This window comes from Atta colombica, unplaced genomic scaffold, assembly GCF_001594045.1.
Source record: "Atta colombica isolate Treedump-2 unplaced genomic scaffold, Acol1.0 scaffold100, whole genome shotgun sequence".
NCBI lineage: Eukaryota > Metazoa > Arthropoda > Insecta > Hymenoptera > Formicidae > Atta > Atta colombica.
This window is the reverse complement of record NW_017259185.1, coordinates 749351-772431: the sequence shown is the minus strand read 5'-3', so window position 1 is coordinate 772431 and position 23081 is coordinate 749351. Positions and strand designations below refer to the sequence as shown.

The following is a 23081-nucleotide window of genomic DNA, read 5'->3' as shown; positions in this document are numbered from 1 at the left end:
TATATATATATTTCAAATTATATTATAAAGTTGGAAAAACTTAGACTTTATATCGTATTTTAATAAGTGATAAATGGGAAAATGCCGTTTCCTATGTCTCTTATATACAGAGATAAGCAAACCAGAAGACAGTGCGAAGTGGAAGGAAACGTATGTGTTATTATTATTACGCATTTCATCGAAAATGTAATTGATTGAATCTATACAAACGATTTATATATCCAAGCTTAAAATATTAATATTGATATTAATTATCCTTAAATTGCACGTTACGTCAAGATATTCCATCATAAGTAAAGATATGCAGTGAATTTGATTTTAATTTATGAAAATTCAACTCTGATTTCTTACTGTCTCAAATTAGTATTAATCCACATTTATAATATCGAGAGGTAACGAAATTATCCACCAAGCCACATACATCTTAAAATACGATACAAAGGATGGTCAAGTTTGATCCGAACCTTACTTCTCCCTCGAAACATTATAAAAGGACACAGATTTAAATATGCACATATATTTTTTAATATCTACATCATACATATGTTACATATGTAACATCAGATTGATCTTTTTAGGGAGATTTTAAAATATTGAAAAATGTATATCGAGCAGATCCATTATGTTGAAAGTTAATTGATATTTAGCATTTATACTTCACACAGTACATTTTATTCGAGAGACGTCTTGAAAAGATCTTTAGGATGTTCAAAGAAGAGACGTGGATCTAAAGATCTATGCAGTATGAAACCGTTTACCAACGCTGAGAAATATGCAAAGTTCGGATCAAACACAAGTTCGATTACTCTTGCGCAGTTCCTATATTACAAGTAGCAAATATATTCATGACTTCTGAATTCTTCTAAGATAAGTACGCGTGAAAGTATCGCTTATAACGAACAAGGATAGAGCGCACGCGATCGAGAAACCCGCGCTCTCCCGTTTTATTCCGACTTACGTGTACCTATCGCGATCTCCTGGGAAGTCGCGATGGCACCGTCGGTCCCGGGTCAACACGGCGGCAACTCGACAACGGGAGAATAAAATGTCCGGGTCCCGACTTGGGAGAAAGTCGCTGGATGAAGACTAAGGGCGAGATCGCAGCGGATCACACGAGGAGCTCCTTGAGGAAGTCCTCGGCAAGCAAGTCCTACAAGTAATCGTCGACGCGTTCGCTCTCATCTGGCGGGCTAGGCTCGCTTACACTCAGGATCGGCAGACCGAAGTGTTGGACCTCGATGCTCGACTCCGTAGCTGCCCGTTTCGCATACTCGCAGCTTTTCGTGTGCCGCTCGATATCTGCGCGTCGGTGATAATGATGGTGTCGTAGTGGACGAGTGACATCGGACTCGTACGATCGCCGATAACACCTGCGGGATTTCCATGGAATTAATCGATATTGATCTAAAAAAATCTAATTTTAAAATCTAATTTTAACTGAAATCAGTTCCCTTTAATAATCGGCACTTTTTTTCTTTTAATTAAGATCTTATAATTTAAAGTGGGAATAAGTGGAATAGGATGGAATAATAAAGCAAATGTTAAACATATAATATTAAAACATAATATTGAAACATATAGTTTTAAAATTATGAAATTGTCACCAATAATGATATTATTGTAATAAAAACTGAGAATTTTTGTTATGTATACTTTTGTATTGTAATTAGTTGTAATCATATTTTTGTAACAAAATAAAGTTGTTATTTAATATTATTCTTGAGATTTCCACGGGTCCTTTCTGATACTCAGTATCAAGCTGCTCCTCGCCTGATGAAGTGAATTGGTTCACGAAACATTGGTATTCCAAAAATGGATTCCACGGAAGAAACCCGCGAAACGCATAATCTTTATATTGTTATCTAATATTTTCATTAACGTTTTTCGATCTTCTATATATATATATATAGAAGTCGTCAAACAAATTTAAAAAATGCATGATTAAACGAATTTCAATCTGTAATTGATTAAAAATTATATGAAAAACATGATTGAAATTTTGTCTCTGAAATTTATTCATACATTTGACATCTATCCTGCGATTTGCAAAATGTAAGTATTATTAAATCTATGTTAAAAACTGGTTATAAAAGAATCTTTAGAAATATACTTAATTTATACGTGCATGTACGTGCATGTACTGGTACTGTTGACCTTGCACAAGGTTCGACATATGATCAAGTCGTTATTTTTTAACAGACAGGGGAGATATTTGTGGGACAAGACGACGTCATCTACAACGCTGTATTTATGATCGACAGCTTCAGGGAAACACTTTAAGTTATAAATATCGAGTGTTTGTTGGGTATTCATAAAATGATGCATTTTACAGGTCGTAGATATTTGTCAATTATCGCAGTAAGATCCCGCGATTATCAGATGCACTGTTAATATTTGACTGTAAATCTTTATCGAGAATAAAGAGGTCAAAATTCGATGGCTACTGATAGCCTTCGTGTTCTTAAATTAGAATCGAATGAAACCAAGGATCATCTTTACCGCTCGTCCATGGAAGCAGGCTGTCGCACGGGGCATCTGACGTACTCGTGGCTTCCGCCGGTGCGCCATCCCCCAAAACGTCTAGTGACTAACGACGAAGATGCTACCGGAGAGTCCCTGAAACATGAATATGAACGCGATCATTCTTGATGATAGAGATTTCGATATTCGCACGTTCTGTATAACTTGCAAAGTGGTATTATATCGTACACATCATGTACGATATTTATATTTGTATATCAAAACTTGCGATATAATATATATTCTCGGCAAATATATATCGATGAGCAAAGTTACAAACTAATACTACTACAAAATCAAATTCGACATTGAAGTTGATCGACAAGTAAGGCCGATAAATATAATTCATGTCTCGTGCGTTTAATTTGGATCTGTAAAAATCTATTTTACTTTCTAACTTTGAATATTCACTATTTTATATGATGACCAAAAAGAAATTATTGACAAAATATAATCACTTACTGATTATCAAAAATAAAAATCTGTTATTATTTATATACACTGCTCGAAATTGAAATTGCAACATCAAAAAATAGACATCTGATTATCATTCATGTATTATCATTAATGGAAATTATATAAACAAATCATTACATCAACATCATAAACAAATGTTTGGAATGCAATGTTACACAATGAAGTTGGCTGCGTTCAGCAGAAAAACTGATCACTCAATCAGTGAGCACTCAATGATTCTTTAATTACTTTAATATATTGATTTCTACATTTAGATCCAGTAAAGAACTAAAGACGATACTCAATCATATTAAAGAGATACTTACTGATCAGTTTTCTGATATTAAATTATAAATTGTTAAAATAAAATTCAATATTTTTCAATAAATTATACAATAAACCTTTTGAAATTTTAATCATTTGTTTACATTCTTCCCCCAACATAGATGTTCTATGTTGTAAATTTCTTGATGTTGCAATTTCAATTTCCAGCAGTGTATTATCGATTTTAATAGATTAAAAAAAACTTGATCAATAATGTAATCACTTGCTAATTATAAAAAATAAAAATCTGTTATTAAAGTGTATATATTATCAGTTTAGTAATGCTGTAATTTTCATTAATTCTAATCTATAAGTAAAATGTCTGTGTGCTTTAAATATTACACATAACATCACCCTACTGTAATCATTGTCGCTTGAAGCTTAAAGTACTAAAACAGTTAATATCAAATAGTGTATATTCATCTCTGTCTTTCTGATTATAGCTCTGTAAGCTGTGTAAATTAAAAAAAAATTTAAGTAGGTGTTTTGTCAAAGACTGATCAAGATATCACGTCAATTACGCCGCGGGAATTTACGCCAGGTAACGTTCTCGCTCAGAATAGTCGCTCGGCGACGATAGTAATCACTAGATAGAGAGTTCTGAATGTCAAGGGAGATAAAGTCGGCGAAGGAAAAATGACGCGCAACTTGCGTAACTACGAACAAAATCAAGCTAGGAGTTAGAAAAGGAAGTTTGCGTACCTACACGTCTATGCACGCGTCGCACTTTTATAATTCATAACTTCATATAGCAGCTGCGTGTAGCGACACATGTGCATGTAACGTTGACATTATGGAAATGATGTGATGTTAGAAAGGAAAGCAGGACGTTTGCCATGGAACGTATCCAAACAACGTGTGTGTGCGCGATTGTAGAATTTAAACGACCTAAATATATACTCGGGAACGTTCTTACGGCATGCGAGATCATTGCTAAATCACACAATCGCGTTCTAAGAAAAGACATCCCAACTTGGACGGTGCAACATGTTGCCGAAGGAAATGAAAAGTTGTCACGAGAACAATCACAGTTACCGTGCCATGTGATATGTACGATCACGATATGTACGTAATATATAAAATCAAGTCCCAATATATTTTGATAAGAACGAAAAATATATTTCCAAAATATATTTCTGTAATGTTACATTAATTTTAAGCTTGTAAAATATATCCTTTCTAACAAAAAAATAATAGAAAATTATATTTTTATAAATTCTTGAAAATCAATCTCTGATAAAAATTATTTTATAATATAGAAGGGATAGAAAATTATTTTATGATATAGAAAGAATAGAAATGAAACATGTAGATAACTAGGCTAACAAATAACTAGAAATGGTGGAATTTGTTAGTGGTCTTATACCTAGCATATATAACTATTGCGGCTGATATCGGATTCTGAAATTATCTGAAATGATCGATTTATAATGGAGGTGAGACGCTGCAAGTATATTAATTTGTAGCAACTATATTAACTCTTGCTATTGCCTAATGTAATTTTCAGATCCATATCGACACTTTATTATCGTTTTATTTCATTTTGTTTATTGCATTGCATTTTGTATGAAGTTACGATATAAAATCCAATTTCTATTTTGTGTCTTCAGAGAAGTATGGATTTATTATCAATTTATAGATGTATTTCTTATGTACTTCAAAGCTTTTCCGAACGTCCAGACGAAGTGAGCGGTAGAAGATAGAGGAATTGATCAATTTCACAATTTCTATTTCTGGTTTACGTATATTACATACGAACAGTAATTATTATTTAAGTTATTAATCAGATTTTTGCATAGCCTTAATATATTTAAGCAATCAATGTTATATTAAAAATATTTTTTGTATCTGACTTTTATCTTTAATTTATTTAAAAATTTCGTAAATTTAGATGAATTTTTGAAAGATTAGCGTATTTAATTTCAATTTTTTAATATAAACTAACGGTTATTTATCAATCTCATTTTAAAATATAATTAATAATGTATTAAAATATTATATCACTGATAAAAATATAAATAATATAATGATATAGAATATAAATGATCTTTTTATGTAAGAAGTTTCAATGTATTCAAAAGTAGAAGTAATTTGAGAAAATTCTTTTTATATTCGTATAAATGTATAAAATAAGAAATTTAAAAGAGGATAGAAGAAGAAGAAAAAATATATCTAAGTATAGATATATCATAAAATTATTATATTTGATCAATTTGAAAATTTTCGCCATTCAATAATTTGACACGGAAATGAGTCATTACAACACATATTATATTAATCGCGCTTTAATTCGTATTCCGATACGTTTGATTCCTACGATATATTTATTCTATTTATAATAAACTGTAAATAAAAATAAATTTAAAATTACATTATTCACAATTCATTTAATATAATGATCGTCATAATCAATGTTGAAATAAGAATCCACAATCCAATTTATCGTAACTATGTTGAAAAATTCCAGTGTTGGAAATAATGTAAATATAGATTCAAAAAACTCGTTAAATCTTCTATTACTAAAAGGAATAAGTATACTAAAATTACGTCGAAATAGTTTTTCAATTTGAAGCAAAAATGTTTTTCGTGATGATCTCATCATTTATTACGTTTATCAACATGTAAAATTAATAATTTCTAAATAAAGAACCAAAAGACTATGAGATATTATTTTTCAATAATCATCTTCTCTATTGGCACAATGTAGTTAAAATTGTAAAATTAATCTCTCTCTCTTTCTCTCTCTTTCTGTTTAATTATTTTTTGAAATGAGTGTTTTATACGATAAAAGCGAATATGTATAGTTCATATAATTCTTTGGTTATTAATCTTCTTTACACAGAACTTCCTTTAAATGCATTTTGATAGCAAGATGTAGAGCTTTAATCAGATACGTTAACATATATATTCTGATAATTAAAAAAGAAGAGAGCGAGAGCGAGATCGAGAGAGAGAGAGAGAGAGAGAGAGAGAGAGAAACTTATTCAATATATAAACCATTCTATTTTATTCTTGGGTAACTTTAACTGCCACCCTTGGCAGTCAAAGAATTAAACATCGCACGTCGTGCATTCTTGCAACCAAGACCAATGCAAAGATCGTTGACGATATCATCGCTGATGCTAATCGCTTAATGATAGCGACGTAGCAGAGCGTTACGAAAAGCGAGAAGGTCGAATGACTACTAACAGAAAGGGTCACAAAGTAGCGAAGTCATTTACATGCGAGGTACGGGTCAAGTGGGCATCGCCTATACTGAAATTGTGATCGATAGCTGGCTGGCCAACCACGGAGCCATACATCAGCTTGCATCGCGGATCGAAGTTCGTCGCATTCCCGCAACGAACGATGTATCACCCCGTTTAAATTCCCCGGATCATCATTATCGCTCGCTCAAGGAGCGAGAGTACACCTGACGCGAGCTACGGCCAGGTCGATGCATTTATTCTGTGTAAGTCGCGCCCCCGACGATCTGCATTTCTAACAACTATATAGATCGCTTCGAGTGGTATCGGCAGCAAATCTGGTCATAGGATAAATTAAAGTGGAGATGCTGATATCGATATCAACTATTTCAGGACTATTAAGCCTGAATTTTGAAATCTTTAATTTATAAGGATTAATTAGATTCAAATATTAATTTAGAAATTGTGAAAATGGATTTTATACCTGGAAAAAAGAAGAGAAAAAAATAATGTTATATATATAGAAATTTCCTGTATATATATAGAATTTCAATATAATATATTCTTCCGCATATTTTATCGATGTAATTATATTACCAAAAAAAATTCTACATTATCTCTTTCCCTATAATCTTTAGATTATCACGCATTGTATTTATGTTTCGAAAAGTTAACATGACAATGACTAATTCTTTGAGGATTAAAACTTTGTTTCGTTTTTCATTAAAGATATTTGTGTCGAAGCATTATCAAAAATATAAAAATTTCAGATTATTCTAGTATCACGTCTGAGCTGTGTAAAATTTGAACATAATTCTTTTATTGTAGTTTAAAAGTCATTTAATTTTTTTTATCTGCCTTTCAATTCAAATTATTTATGTACACTAATAAAACTCTAATAAATATTCATGTAAAATTTCATTCGGATTCACTTATTCATTTAAAAGTTATTTTATTAAAACTGTAGCAAAATATGATAATTGCGCTGTAAAAGCTATTCAGAGTTAAATACTTTGTTTTGTTTTTTTGCACCTGGTTTCTGGCTTATTTATAACAAAATTTTTTAACTGGTATGATTTTTTGATTGAATTTTTTACTAATATTTAACTAATATCAGCCGAAACATCCTTAAATATATTCCTCCATTGAGAATGTTCTTTTCTGATATTTTTTATTCTCCAATTATATTTTATTTATCAGATACCTCAAATGTGTGAATGATGATTTTATTCACATTTTTTTAATGGCTCTTCACAAGATCTTTAAAAGTCTAGAATTATGAGATGGAAATTTTGTGAATTGAGCAGATATCAATTTCAATGACAGGAGAGAAAATATAACAATTTATCTCAATGCTAATTCAGATGTACAATAATATCAATTTGCAAAAACGTAATATTTCACTTGAAATAGTTAAAATTTATACATTCGATTGATACCATTATTAATAATTGTAATCTTTATAGGTTTAAACTGGTTAACTGTAAATATTTTATAAATCGTGTCGATCTCAAACAACAGGAAATTTAACATTTTGAAATTATATATACATGTGCACATGAATACAACGTTTAATTTGATATAAATGTCAGTGAACACGAGCATTAAACTATATTTATATTAAACGAACACGAGTTGTATTCTTAACAAAGAAATGATGGTGTTCCATGAAATGGAAATTATCAACCGGTGCAAAATATCACGATCGCAAAAATATGTGGAAATATGTGTAAATTCGTAATTTAATAATTCATAATTGTTGCAAGAGCATATACAACATAAAATTGGTATAGAAAGCAATTGCGATGCGTGCAGTCGAGTGTGTAGTTTTATAAAATTCGCAAATTTGTATACATTGAATAAAACACTACTGTTCAAAAATATTTATCCACTCTGTTGTTCTTAATTAAATGAAGAAGAATGAATTTCCATTTTTTTCTACTTTCTAGATATTAGACTTAATAATGTTTAATAGCTAAAAATTTTTAATTCTACATACAATATAAGAATACGATAGAATTATAACGGAATTCAAGTATATAAAAAAGATATATATACAAAAAAAGATATACATACAAAAATTGAGGTGATCAAATACTTTTAGAGTGTACATCCATCAGTTATGAGGACTTTACGAGATGCTTCGTACAACTTGCAATCTTAATTTGAATGACAGATTACGAAAGTTCGCAGCTGATTTTCCCTTCTGTCACTGAAACTGAGATTCGCTCAATTTACAAAATTTACTCATAATTTCCAGACTTCTAGAGATCTTGTGGAAAGCTGTGAAAATAAAACGCGCGAATTTACATCACGAATGAAAGTTATTATTATTCAGCATTTATATGAATAATATTTTTCCACGAAATTGCCGCAAAATTGCCGCTGTCATAATTTTTGTTTACACGAGTGTAAGTGAACATCTACAAAAAAAAATATTATAGGATGACCATGCTTTTTTGATGCAGCAATTGAAATGTAATATGCTCACGGAAGCTCGTCGAGGAATATTTGTACATGCATCCCATGATAGAAGAGCGCCGTTTCGGTCTCTATTGTATTATTCAAGTGCTCGTAAAATCGTTTTGAGATTTGTGAGCAAAAACATTTGATAATAAATGATAAGATAATGAGGAGAGTGGACAGAGGACCCTTCGTCTAAAATCACAATGCAGTTCTACGGTCAATATGAATTTATTTCCCGAACGGACGTATAAGTCTTTAACAATCGTTTATCATTCTTCTATGATTTCATCTAATCATATAATCATATATCACATAACAGATTACTATTGACGAAACAGGATAAAGAAGCGTGTCCGTCCAAGTTGTTGATTTATAAGGATATCGTCTTCATGCTGCAAATGGCAAATGCAAATTTCTTAGAGAGTTTACTTTGCTTTCAAGATAATGTTAAATCATATTTAACTGCGTGTAATACGCGTAAGGGCATAACATACGTAAAGGCATATATAATTCTATCGCTGTAAGTGAGTTAGTTCAGTCTGGTTTGAACATATGAATATTGCATTGGAATTAGAACGTCAAATATTGTTTCGAATATTCGCTTAATTGCTATGAGCGCGGAATCTCTTCTGATAATAGTAGAAATTGAATAATATCGAACGCTGAAGTAACTGACAAACATAATACGTTGAAATTTGAGAAAATTAATTTTAGTTCTCTCTCCATAACAGTCCACACGAATATTTTATGCCAAGGCGCAACTCTTTTAGCGTGGCTAAAATATCGGGTCAAAGGAACAAGAATCGAAAATCGGTGTATGAGAGTGACCCTTAAATTTAATCTACCTTGAAGAAGACTGCTGATGACTAGGATCCAATAGCGATGTTTCCGTATTGTCCTTCGTTGCACTCTCAAGACTACTCTGCCTCCTTGAGTCCTGATCCTCGGACTTGTCGTCTTGATTTGGCTTCAAAAAGGACTCCCGGTCGCCTTCGGTACTGTCGTCCTTGGAGTTCCTTCGAGGATCCTGGCGATTTGTTGACGCAAGAGGTAAATTATCTGCACTGCGAACCTTACGACACAATTTGGACGTGGACCCGTGGCGTCGCAGAAATTCCTGAAATCACAAGTCGTCGGACGTGCTCAGAGTGATTGGGATGATGCTTTTAACAATTTCCTTTTTTTTTTAACAGAATTGAACTTCTCATAGATTCTTTTTCACGTTGTGCGCCATTTAGTGTAATACGAGTGTAATGTGGTAGCATAAGATAGTGACGTATAAGTAAAAAAGGGAGAAGAGTATAACGTTTATAAAATTGAAAGGTGTAACGTTTCTTTGAGAGAAATATGTTTACGAATAAATGTAATACAACTAAAAGTAATATAATATCAATCTCATACACACAGCACAGATCATTTCAGCAATATTGTAATAACGTTGCTGCAAGGATAATTTCATACTTAACAATATAAGTGTAATAAGTATAATGTATGTATTATATAACAGTCACATTGTTGAGTGTGAAATTATAATTGATGTTACTTTTAGTTGATATTTACAGAATTATTTTTATTGTAAATGTGTGCTGTGCTTGTCTTCCTTCATGCACAAGATTAACTTCGATCTTCGAAATACGGATTAAAAAACTGCGAATAGCGACGCAGTACCGGATATGTATTTTTTTTGCGAGATGATCGATTTTGTGTCACGAACGCAACGAAGCGAATTCGGGCTGATCAACCCGTGAACTCTCGTGGGCGTTTCGCAGAAATGAAATAACACCGATATATATAATGCAAGAAGAGCACCGAGGTATTAATTTATACATTTGTCTTGTAAATTCGTAATTTGTCAGAAATTGGCAACGATTGATTATCCGGACAATTTAGTCTGTCAATTCCGCGTGCTGTTGCAAAGAATACGCTGAATGCAGCAAATCGCGTGTGCAATATCGACCTTGAAGAACATCAAGCAAAGAATCTTATATTATTAACGATATTACTGTGCTAGTACTGTGCCAATTGCGAGCCAATTGTCGTTAGTAGTATTGTGCCAATTGTGACGGCAAAGTGTCCCAATATAATGTGTATGAATATACAAATAAATTTATTATGTATTTATATATAAATATATATAATATACAAAGTGTATACGACAAATAATAGATAGACATCCAGTGCCGACTTAGAATGAGAGAATCGCGATTTGGAAATGTAATACACACATCGTTCATGCGGCGAAAATGAATTTGTCCATTTCCTTACAAGTAATCCACGAACATATCGATCATCTGATGCTACACTTCGCCACAGACTACCTTGAACTTTGACGTTTGAGGTATCTCTTTCGCACGAACTCTTTCGTGTTCATTATTTATTGAAATAACTGTCGCACTGAGGGATATGGTTATTCCCTTCGACTTGGTTGCGTTAAGTTAACAATATATGCCGAAACGCGCAATCTGAAACTATAACAATCGTGTAACAATCGTGCAAAGGGAAGGCAATGTTCACGGGTGATTGTTCCGGTACGCGGAAAATGGTTTCAATTTTTGGAAGGCAATCTGTTGCAGTGATCATGATTAATAGTCCGCGAGCTGTTGTGATAAAATAATCAATCGCGACAATCGCGCGATATTTGTTTTTGTAAAAAAAAACATGAAATGAAATTAATAAATTTTTGCTTCATCTTTGTCTCGTCAAGTTTAATGATTACTTGTTCTTTCTACTGTTGTTCTCTCATGTATTATATAATTGAAATAGACTTTCGAAACGAAAAACGCAGCCACTTATTTATTATGCAAAAAGCTGGTATAACGTGATCTTCATTTCTATCTACAAAGACAAGAAACGCGACGATGTATTATTTGACAATTCTACTCTAATGATGTTATTAAAATTCAACGTTATCTTACTATAAAAATTTAACTAGTTCACGTTATCTCATAATTCTTAGAAATTCATTTATTTCTTTTGCCATTTAGATTAAATTGAAATATTAGATATCTGACTGAAAATGAATTAAAAATTATAAGTTTATATATTTCGTTATTATAATATATTGTTTTAGTATATTTTATTCTTAAGGATGCATCAGCATAATGTCTCTGCAAAAAATAACTGGAATTGGAAATTTATACTTTCTATATACTATATAAAAATAAATATTATATGCATATTAAATAATTCAAAATAAAATTAAAATTTATATTTAACAATTTTATAATTTAAATTACAATTTTCTCTTTTATTTTCATTATTTTTTAAAAACGTATCTACTTCTAATTAAAATAATTTTTTATCCCAGTTTTAATTACTGCCAAATTTTTTTTGTATTACTTTCAAATATATACATATAATTTATAATTTTTTCATAATTTTTTTCATTTTGTTGTAAAAAATACATATATATCTTAACAATAATTCCAATATGCATCTGATATATGTGTATGATATGCATCTATGATATGTACCATATATATCGTATTGTCAGTGTCATGTTAGAAATATGAACCAGCTTGAGTTCCAGGATACGCTGCACATATTTAAATTTCGATAATTTATTTCTCAATCATTCTATTCTCGATCACCCAAGTGTCAATCAAGATATAAATTCAAGGAAAGTTACAGATTATTACAGAGAATCGTTGTAACAATTTGTAGCATGTAGTTAAAGTTAAATGTTATCCTCGGAACTCGCCCACCGGTTCCACTGATTTCCGATTTCAATCTTCCCGATTGCTATAATCGGAAACTGGCCTCATGGATCGGCACGATTACGCGGCAGCTACGCGACTTGCGTCCGCTCCACCTCTGGAGAAGGTCGCGGCGAAATCGCGCCAGTCGATCGATCGGGTCGGTTCGAGGACGCGGCTGTCCACCTCACGTAATCCATCGATCTCTCTATGTGGATTTTTCCCGACACGATTACTTACCTGCGATAGGAAGCCGGCCACGTCGATGGCACTGTTGACGCGCGGCCTCGAGGTTCTCGGCCAGCCTAAAGCTCCGCCGCTGTCTAAGGAGTCCACGTGATGGCTCGACCAGTGCAGATGCTGGAAATTTCAGTCGTTTCTGATCACGTTATCAGAACGGGAGAGAAAGCGCGATCGACGGCGATGATAATTGCAGTCGAGCGCGATCTCTCGAGAAGTATGACGTTTTAATGCACGTGGGATCTACGTGATAAGAAAAGTTGAAAGGCCGACGGGGGCGAGCGAATGAGGGTGCCGTGTCGTGAACAAAATTGCAGAGACGAGAGTGAACTACAGGATGCATCAGAAGTCCCGCGATTCCTCTTGCTCGTAAATCTCTTTGTAAATTATTAATCAGAGTTAACAGATTAAAGAGAAAAAAAATTTTTACAATTTTTTTTCACACAAACTAAATAACTTTAAATAAATCTTTAAATGATATTTCTTCAATCAGTTCTAAATGGAAAGGCATATTAAATTTTATTTAAAATAAAATTGATCTCACAATAAAATATTTATAATTTAAAGATCATTTATAATTTTGGTTTTCTTTTTAATATTTAATTCTAAAAGAAATATATTAATTTACATCAAGAGAGATTGAAATAAATTTCTGTTGAGTTAAAAAGTTATTTATTTTTAATCTCATCGAGATAAATTACAATTTAAAGTTTGCTAAATTCATTTCTATTTTGACATTAATTTCTAATGTCTTTTGTAAAGTAAAAAGTAATGAAATTTTGAAACATGGTAAGCACGGTACTTCTGGGACAACCAGCACAACGACGTGATGATGATTATAATATGAAAATGTCGCTTTTTATTCAGGGAAAAGAAACGCGATTTACCGTGATATGACAGAACAAATATCCTCATAATGTAGCACCTTCATCGCATTGCCCCTTTCTTATTTACGTTCTATTTCTCTTGAACAACTGGGATAAGAGCACGTTTCTAAATTTTGCACTCTACGTTGCTACGCGTACATCATTTATCTATATCGACTGACTTAGGGTGAGAAAGAATTTAAACCTCGCAATTAGGGATAGGTGCTAGCGTATATTAACGGCGTTAAAAACGCTTCTCAAATTCTTACTGGTAAATATGGGCATCGATCTCACATCTCGCGGTCATGTCATTTCCACAAAAATTCAGGGACTGATGTTCGGGCTACGAAAATACTTACACGTCAAAGTTCATCGTATATTCGAACACGCTAATTAAATTTGGAGGCGATCGAAAATCAACTCGGACGAAATGGTGATTTCCATAAAATCGATAACAAACTATTAATCTTGCTTTGCAGATATACTTGTACATTTTTTTAAATCAAGTAGGAATTGATTACGGATTTCGAATAAATGGCATGACGCGATAATTCTGCGATTTTCGCTGCAATTAATAGTTGTCGTAAAATTCTTAAAAAATATATAACAAACAATTATTTATTATAAAATTATTAAATTTGAGAATTATTAATTTTAATCAGCATCTGTTATTTCGAGAATCTGTTTTATTTATCTAATTTCTATATTAAAACTTTCTTCAATTAAAGCATATATTAAAAAACATCCAACAATAAACTGAATAATGTTTTATTCAAATATCATTAGATTAATATATTTTCCGATTAAAAATAAAATATGTTGAATTTAAAAAACATAAATTTTAGAAGGAAAAAAAACATTTGCTAAATTTTTTACTGAAAAAAAACTCGTGATCTCTTCATTCGCAAACCAATGTCAATTATATTAACAATGCTGATTATTTCCACGTTCCTTGTTTTCCATGAAAAATATTTTTGAAGCACGCTTTCGTCCGAATTTTCGTATCGCCAGCATAAATAGCATTAATAGCATAAATCGTGCTGTCGTATCGCAAAAGTAACAAAAAATTCTTTACGCAAAAAAATTTTTGGGAGCCAGTACTTCTTTGCAACGTAACATCATCCATTCTCTTACTGACACGAATTTTTGCACGATACGACGAGCTACTCTGGCTCTACTTGAAAGCATTTCAGATTGTAAGCGTTTTTATGAGTCGATAATCATGATGAAAAGCATTATGCACTGAACATCGTCTTAAAATTCCTGTTAACTCATCATTGATATTATTGTATTTTGTAAAATAATATTATAAATATTTTCGATTCTATTGATCGTAAGTTATTTCGTTATTTTAACAAATCACATTTCTATATTAATATATTTGGCAAAATATTAATTCTTATTATTTATTTTCTCGCTTTTGACGTCATTATCTGAGATAGTAATGGATTGTAATCGTGAGTGAACAGGAGCTTTAATTCGGAATGGCGTTATTTGGAATGGTTATTTGTTTTAATCTGCCATTAATGCGAGGAGGTGCAATGTTCAAAGCTGATTTAACGACGCCAATTCATCCTCTAGAGTATAAATTGATTCTTGTTTCAGATTTCAATAAGAGTGCCATATATTGATCTTGGAAATAAGCGTAATCGTAAAATGAGTGACAAAACGATGAAAACAAAATGAACCCTGCACTTGACAGCAAGTGAACACAACATATTATAACGATAACACAAGTGGCTCAAGTTAATATCGTGAAACAAGGGGCGAAACACGATCAAACGACACAAAATAGCAGCGCCCTACCTCGTTGCACCAATAGCATGACTTTTCACGCGTAATCACTAATATGCGATTCAAGCGACTGGCATTATAAACTCCTGTGCATAAAAGTCTTCGGTATTGTGCTTTAAGAGTGCCATATATATTTAAAGAGGTAATTGAGGTGGGGTTGAATTTTTAAGCGGCTCGAAGCAATTGAGAGGCGGTGATCTGCTTTCAAATCAAGCTGCTGGGAGTGTCGTTGAACGAAAAGGGAATTTATTGGAAATAAATCGGACGGAAATCCGGAACAAAGACGGTGTCCTCTTCGTGCGACGAGTAACTCTTGTTTTCTGATGATTTTAATTTCTAACGCTTCAGATGCGGTATCTGTTACTTTTGCACATATAATGATACATTATCATCATTTTCGCGTCGCGATAACATGAGAATGTAATTTGCATCTGTATGCATTCAAGCGAGATGATCAAAGATATTTTATTTTTTAAAGCGCTCACCTAAATTATTTACAGACTTCTGGACAAACTTATCGGAAGATTCCTGCGCTTTAGCGTAGTTTAAATGAAAAACTCGTAAACTGTGCAGTATTAATTCGCAACTACCGTAACGACATCAACTTTACCGCAGATATTTCATAAAGTGTTTCGAAAGGATGCGTACTTCTCTTTTAGTACTGACTTCTTCAACTCATTTATAATTTACCTTTCCAGTTATCATGAGAAAAAAATAAAATTGACTTGTAAATTGAGTCGTTGACGAAATTAAGTAAAAGAAATAAAATACATAAAAGATCGTTCCAATCTGTCAATATGAATGACAGTTACATTCATTTCTCTTTAATCTTTAGTAATTGAGAGTTAAACTTTTTTATGCTTATTATTATATAAGAAGTGCATAAGATGTTGAGGCAATCATCGTGTATTTATGGTTTTGAAAACTAAGCTCAGAATTAAGCCGCTTTTAATGTGCCCCAGAAAATATTCAGCGTTAGCGCGTTGGAGCGTATTTCATCGATTGCTTGAGCCATGATTATTTTTTGCCTCTCATTTTGCGAATCTGTGAATTGCACGGAGAGACGAGCGAAATAAAACGCATTAAAAATTAAAGCAGCTGGAAACATCGAGTTAATGGAACATGAATCTAAATTCATGTTGTACGCGAAAAAAAGTTTCCATTTTAATGTTAGAATATTATCTATATGATCGTAAAAATTTTCTATCCTGCGCCGCCATTCTATACTAACCCGGAAATAGACGTGGACCGTTACTTTTTTATGACGCAAATATGATCATGTAACATTTTACAGCTTTTGTTCGTAAATAGTTAGGCTTGTATAATGAGTGATAGTTTACGTAGTTATCATCAGAAATATAATTTTTTCAGTCAAATTTTTTCAGTCAATTAAAAAAATTTTATATTATAGAATCAAAATCGGTTGATTATATTTTCATAAATTAGAATGAAAGAAAAAAAACGGGAAGCTTTCATGATTTACGGAATTAAGATGTAAATTAAATTTTGCGCAATTATTTCTATCAAACGAAATGATTTCTCTTTCTCACATCATGAACTGAATCTCTTTTCTCAACAAACCGTTTTTCATCTAACTTTGAAAATTATACAGAATGATTATATATAAATTTAATTAAATTTTAAACAATGGATAAAGTCGTATAGAATAAAATAAATTTTTTAATAAAAAATATCTACGAAAGCGCGTGCAATGAAAGAAATTATTGTACAGTATACGAAATTACAGTGATCCCTCAAGAGAATGAAAAACATTAAAATCTTTCTCTTTGTTACAATTATAATGACATGATGCTTCCGTGCATCATGACCTGAAAGCTTTCATTTCCCTCTACACATTTCCAAGTACAGTGTTGTAGATACGCTATTGTACGATACTAGGCGTCATACGTACATACGTGCTTTAATTAAATGTATTCTGTAGAGACATCTTCAGCAAATATATAGACATATCGTAATTATTCAAAGCTAATAGTCAAGTATTAATTGACAGCTAGCATTTGCGTAATATCTCAAGCTTAAAATTGATAATATCACATCACATTAAAGATTAATCTCAAAATTTTTTAATATTTCCTTTTGAAATATAGATATCTGAAACGCAATAGGCGATCAGTGTAGACCAACTCACTAATTGCAGAGTTTACTTCTCTAATAAATAGTCGGATTCGCATCGGTGATATTTGTTTTGCTCTAAACCGCGGAAATACATGCATGTAATGCTTAATATTATTTTAATAATGGAAGCATACACCAAATTATCCGAGCAATCCACTCCGTTACAGTATCAAAATACCTTTAAAAAATGTTTTGAAAATGTCAGTGTCACGTGTATCAAAATATATTAGCGATATTTTAATAACTGACATCTTTTTTTTACGATCAATCATAATAGATGTATACTTAATACTTGGCGCATAAATATGAAAAATTTCTTATTTAATATCATAACATTTATGACGCTTAGTATACATTGAAACTAAGCTCAAAAGATCAAAATGGAATGTTAAAAAAAACATGTTACATAACAAATCCCCGTTTCCACGGATTTATTATATAAAAGAAAAACCAGCCGTTGTTATTTATTAACAATGCCCGTTAACAAGTTCATGTAGTACACTGTTTGTGTTTGTATCAGCTTACTAGCATACAATTTTTTACGGCAGTTACATAAAAAATAAACTGTCGGGTACTCTCCAATTTTTGTAGGTTTCTCTCCGTGCAATTCTGCGGGCTTCGCTTGCCAGTCACTCTTTATGACCGAACACTTTGTGCAGCACTATTTGCAAAATAATAAATAGTCGACGCGAAAGGAGATACACACACGAGAGGATTAAACCGTTCTAGAAAGCTTCCCTTGGTTATGGATTCAAGTTAAATAGGTCATGTTAAAAATCGAGCATGAATTCTTGTAACATTTATTCAATCAGCCGCAGGCTGGAGTTTACGTTATGCAATTTAATTAGCTCGCGCCGATGAAGGGTGGAGATTCAATCAGATTTACTGCGTCTCTATATTCTGTCAGTCTCTCATCTCCGACAGAACTTCGTGATTCCGACCAGATTCAGGTCAACGTGCTATTAACCTTTGAAGTCTTGGTTGACTTCGAGACAAGATAAATTTAGCGACAGCAAGATGCACTCGCAATCCCGAGCTAGCAAATCCGCGATGGGCGATGGCTTACGTACGAATTGTGAGCGAGTGTTTATCTTGTGTAAACTTTCCACGTGCGAGTTGACCTGGCTGTTGTACGGATGTGAGTGGTACACAGGACATCTTCCATTTTCTCTTAACTACAGAAAATGAGCCAAGAGAATTTCGTCCTTTCTATGTATACGATAAGATGATATCAATCACGAGAAAGTCACACAAATTAATTCATTTACGACTCAATGAATATGACTCACTTAATTAAGCTAATACTGGCAAAACAAATAAATATTACAGTATTTGTATTATTGTTATATTGATGAAGTCAGATAAATTAAGATTTATTGAGAGATTATAAAAGCTTTGTAAAAAAGAACACTTCCTGTAAAATGTTTATTATATCATTAATTGAAGATTAAAGATTATATAAAAAAAACTTTTTATAAATGTAATTTTTAGAGATTATGTGAAAAAATTACGCGTAAAAAAAATTGCAAAAAGTAATTTTATTAAAAATTTTAAATAATTTTAAAAACATTGATTTCTTGGTTTTGTCACGATATTTTATAAACGGAAATATACATCATAAGCTTTTTTTTTAAATACGCGTCTTAATAAAATTATTTATAAATTTAAAAGTTCTAAAAAATTTTTTTTTCTAAGTTTAAAATTAATAAAATTATTATGATTTTCTAAAAAAATGGTTCTTTAATTGTGTTATATATTTTCAAAGAAAATATTCTTTTTATTTATGTTAAAAGTTCAATAAATAAAGTTACCATTTACCAAAAGAATGTAGTTGAAATTTAAAAAATTTGATTTTCATTAAATTGTGGCAAAACAAAATAATAACAGACAAAAATAACAAGTTTTTAAAAATTATTTATAATTTTGATCTTTTATGCGACCTTTCGTCACAAAAATCTTTAAAAATTTATAAATCTCTAAAACTTAAATAAAAACTTTTTTTTTTATTTTTAGTTCTCAATCAATAGTAAACATTTTATTGAAAATGTTTTTTTCTGTGAGTAAAGATATATAATTTCCTAAAACGATTAAATTAATTCGCGGTCAATAACTGAATACTAAACATATAAATATTACTTTTTAAGAATATATTAAAATATTGTTTATCAAATATTTATTGAATATCATTAAATATCATTTTTTTTGTTCATTTACATGAACGATAAATATTTAAAACTTTTTTAGATCAGGTCTTTTATGTTAACAAATGCCAGTATTATGTATTCAAATTGTCTATACAAAGGATATTCTATACGTATATACAAGAATAATACAAGTATAATATACTAACATGCAATAAACGTTAGACCGAGTGTATCAATAACTTCCTTTTAACTACAATTAAAACCCTTTTTACCCTTTTTATTTCTTCATAAAAGAACTCCCGGGACAAGACTTGCCAACTCTAAAGCATCCCTCTTTCTCTTTCTCTCTCTCTCTCTCTCTCTCTCTCTCTCTCTCTCTCTCTCTTTCTATACATTTTCATAAGATGTATATGCGCTCCAAAGCGGTCACACAAAGCGCTTTCTCATTACAGTGACGAGCTCAAAGTCAATAGCAGCTTTTTGAGTTACAAGTTGACCAGAACCCAATCCTTCAGGTCGGTCAAAGCCTTCTATTTCGGAAGAAACAAAGCTCATTTGCGGACAAAGTAGAAATCGTTTTACTTACGAGGACTTCATTAAAACTCAGAGCTGCAAAATAGATAGTCATGTTTCTGCTATCTCCTAGTCTAGCTTTTTTGCAAAATTGATACCTTTTTTTTCTCCTCAATTATTTATTATGTATTTTAAATCAATTTATATGAATTGTAAATAGATTCGATAATATGAATGAATAAATAAAATTTTTGAAAAGGCATTTTCAGTGACGCTACCTTATTAATGTTCGTATAAGTTTGCGTTATTATATACTGTTTTATTTCAATTAATTCTCTAAAAGAAAAGTTTAATCGAAAACACAACTTTCTGACTAACAAGTTTCTGAATCAATCAAATAAGTAATACTTTATTATTAATTTCATAGAAACGTATTGCGCATTCAGATGCGGAATTTTCTTTAGGAGTAAAAGTTTTTATTTCTTCAAAACGTACACCATAAAATGTACAATTCGAACGTGCTTCTTTTTCACGAAATTCATCTCGAGTTTCTGTACTCTATATCTTATCAGCGATAATCAATAAAACGATATCCACGTGAAAAAAGTTGGCAAGCCTCGACTCACCGGAGAAATACGCTTTCATCTCATAAGGCGATATCTCAATCTCCTTTTTTACTTTGATCTGTTATTGATTGCGAGAGTGGAAATGGAAGGAACGTGTATATGCAGTAATGATATTACTTAACGAACTAATTTTCATCATGTAACACACACACACACACACACACACACACACACACACACACACACACACACACACACAAACACGCGCGCGCATAAAATATTTTTATAAAATCTATCTTCAATAATTTAATGTCAATCATGGTATCACATAATTAAAATAAAATAAAATAATATTTGTGAGATTCTAAGAATAAATCCAATATAAATAAAAAAATGTATATGTGCCTCTGCGTTATTCTTAGTGCATAAATTATATATTCATAAGTGTTAAAATACAATTCATATACAATTAGAATGTACTTATATCTAACAAAGTTGAAGTTAAATGTAAATCTGTAGATGTTCCGACTCTGGATTTGAGTTCTCTTCAATGCAATAATTAGTGATAAATTGAAATGAATGTGGAAGAGAGAACCGAATGTAACTCCCATCCTTCTCTTTTTGATTGAAACTACGTGTTTACATTTTGCTTTAACTTCCTTGATGTAAGTATGTACATCCTAATTCTATGTCAATTGTATTTTATTATTTACGAATATACATATAATTTATGAGTACATACTAGCTACCGCGGTGATTCACCGCGGTAGCTAGTATGTACTCATAATTATTATATTAATATTATATTTGTAACATCATAACTTGCACAGAAATGAGAAAGTAAACATTCGTATTCGTTATCTGTACATTATGATATAAAGTTTGATTATTTTTAGAAATTTAGAAAGACAAAAATGTATAAAATGTGAAATAATTTCCTAATAATTACACAATTAAAAGATGTGAGTTCAATGATTAAAAAACATACTCTTTCTACACACGCGAATTGCTAGTTAAACTTATGAAAATTTTTTGTCAGTAATGGAAATGATGTCTAATAGTTAATCATTTCACAATAGAGAATTTTATAATAAAATAATTATACGACCTAAAAGATATTAACTATAATAAAAATCTAGATAAATATTGAGTTGTCCGGAAAGTTCGTGTCGCAAAAGATTTAAATTTAATAAATGAAATTAAAAATTTAAATCTTCTGCATTTCAATTTTCAAAATAGGCACGAACTTTCCGGACAACCCAATGTAATGTAAAATAATTGTAATAGAACGATATTTGTATTTTGTAAAAAAAAAGGAGTCGCTTATATTATGTAAAAGAAATAATTACAATTTAAAAAATTTGAACTTGAATTGCAGAAATCATTGACGCATTACTGGCATAAAATTATTAACACATTATCCCATATACTAAAAAATGATTTACTTCTTTATGATTAAGAAGCTTATTTTTATATAATTTTCATTTAAAATCAATTTATAGTAAATTATAAGTAAAGAAAAAAATTTTATTTTAAATTTTCTGTAATTTCATTGATAATAACAATAAATATCAAGAATAAGATAAAAATAAAAATTAGCTATTTAAATAATTATAATTATATGTACTCTAAGAGACAAGTAAGAGTCTCATAAATCCTTAAGATGGAGAATTTATTAATGATTAAATAGATCATAACTTTTCCCGTCCGACGCCAAAACGAAAATTATGAAATACAAGTGGGGATTCAAAAGTGAGACAAGAAGATATACAGACAGAGAGATGGGGTAAGTCACACTGACACAAAAGAAATAAATGTGTGTGAGGGTGAAAGAGAGACAGTAGTAGAAAGACAGGGTGAGAGCCTCGGTACAGCCGAGGTTTCTCTCCAGCATGTATAGGTAGGGCCACAAGAAGATAAAATTGAGATTTTAAGACATGTACCGATGGTCACGCGATGTCCGCCCTGTGGAGTAGAGCGAATTGGCAGCCGCAGTCCCGGGGCTCTCGGGCTCTTCTGGGGTACTGAAAGCACTGCTCCAGGACGCAGCAGCCCCCGCCCCCGCACTGCATCACCATATCCGACAATGTGGTCATTACCTTCCGTCGTTTTCGTTCGTCGGTTTCGTTTTCGTGCGTTATCGCATTATTCGTTTTTATCATTGTCGTCATTTCCG

The 23081-nt window shown here is 31.5% G+C and overlaps 1 protein-coding gene across 8 annotated transcripts in view; it reads right to left on the bottom strand.

The window, feature by feature from the left end:
* Positions 1–272: 272 nt before the first annotated feature.
* LOC108686376 overlaps positions 273–23081 on the bottom strand; it is a 117081-nt gene continuing 94272 nt past the window's right edge. For 7 of the 8 annotated variants that reach the window (XM_018191676.1, XM_018191667.1, XM_018191649.1 and 4 more), the window contains exons 8-11: positions 12887–13006; positions 9797–10068; positions 2500–2616; positions 273–1370 (exon numbers count right to left, since the gene is read on the bottom strand). In XM_018191676.1, the coding sequence (XP_018047165.1) occupies positions 1151–1370; positions 2500–2616; positions 9797–10068; positions 12887–13006 (729 nt within the window). In that variant the 3' untranslated portion in view covers positions 273–1150. Of the gene's footprint in view, positions 1371–2499; positions 2617–9163; positions 9344–9796; positions 10069–12886; positions 13007–23081 lie in introns of those variants that run through there. The other variant, XM_018191709.1, reaches the window with a different exon arrangement.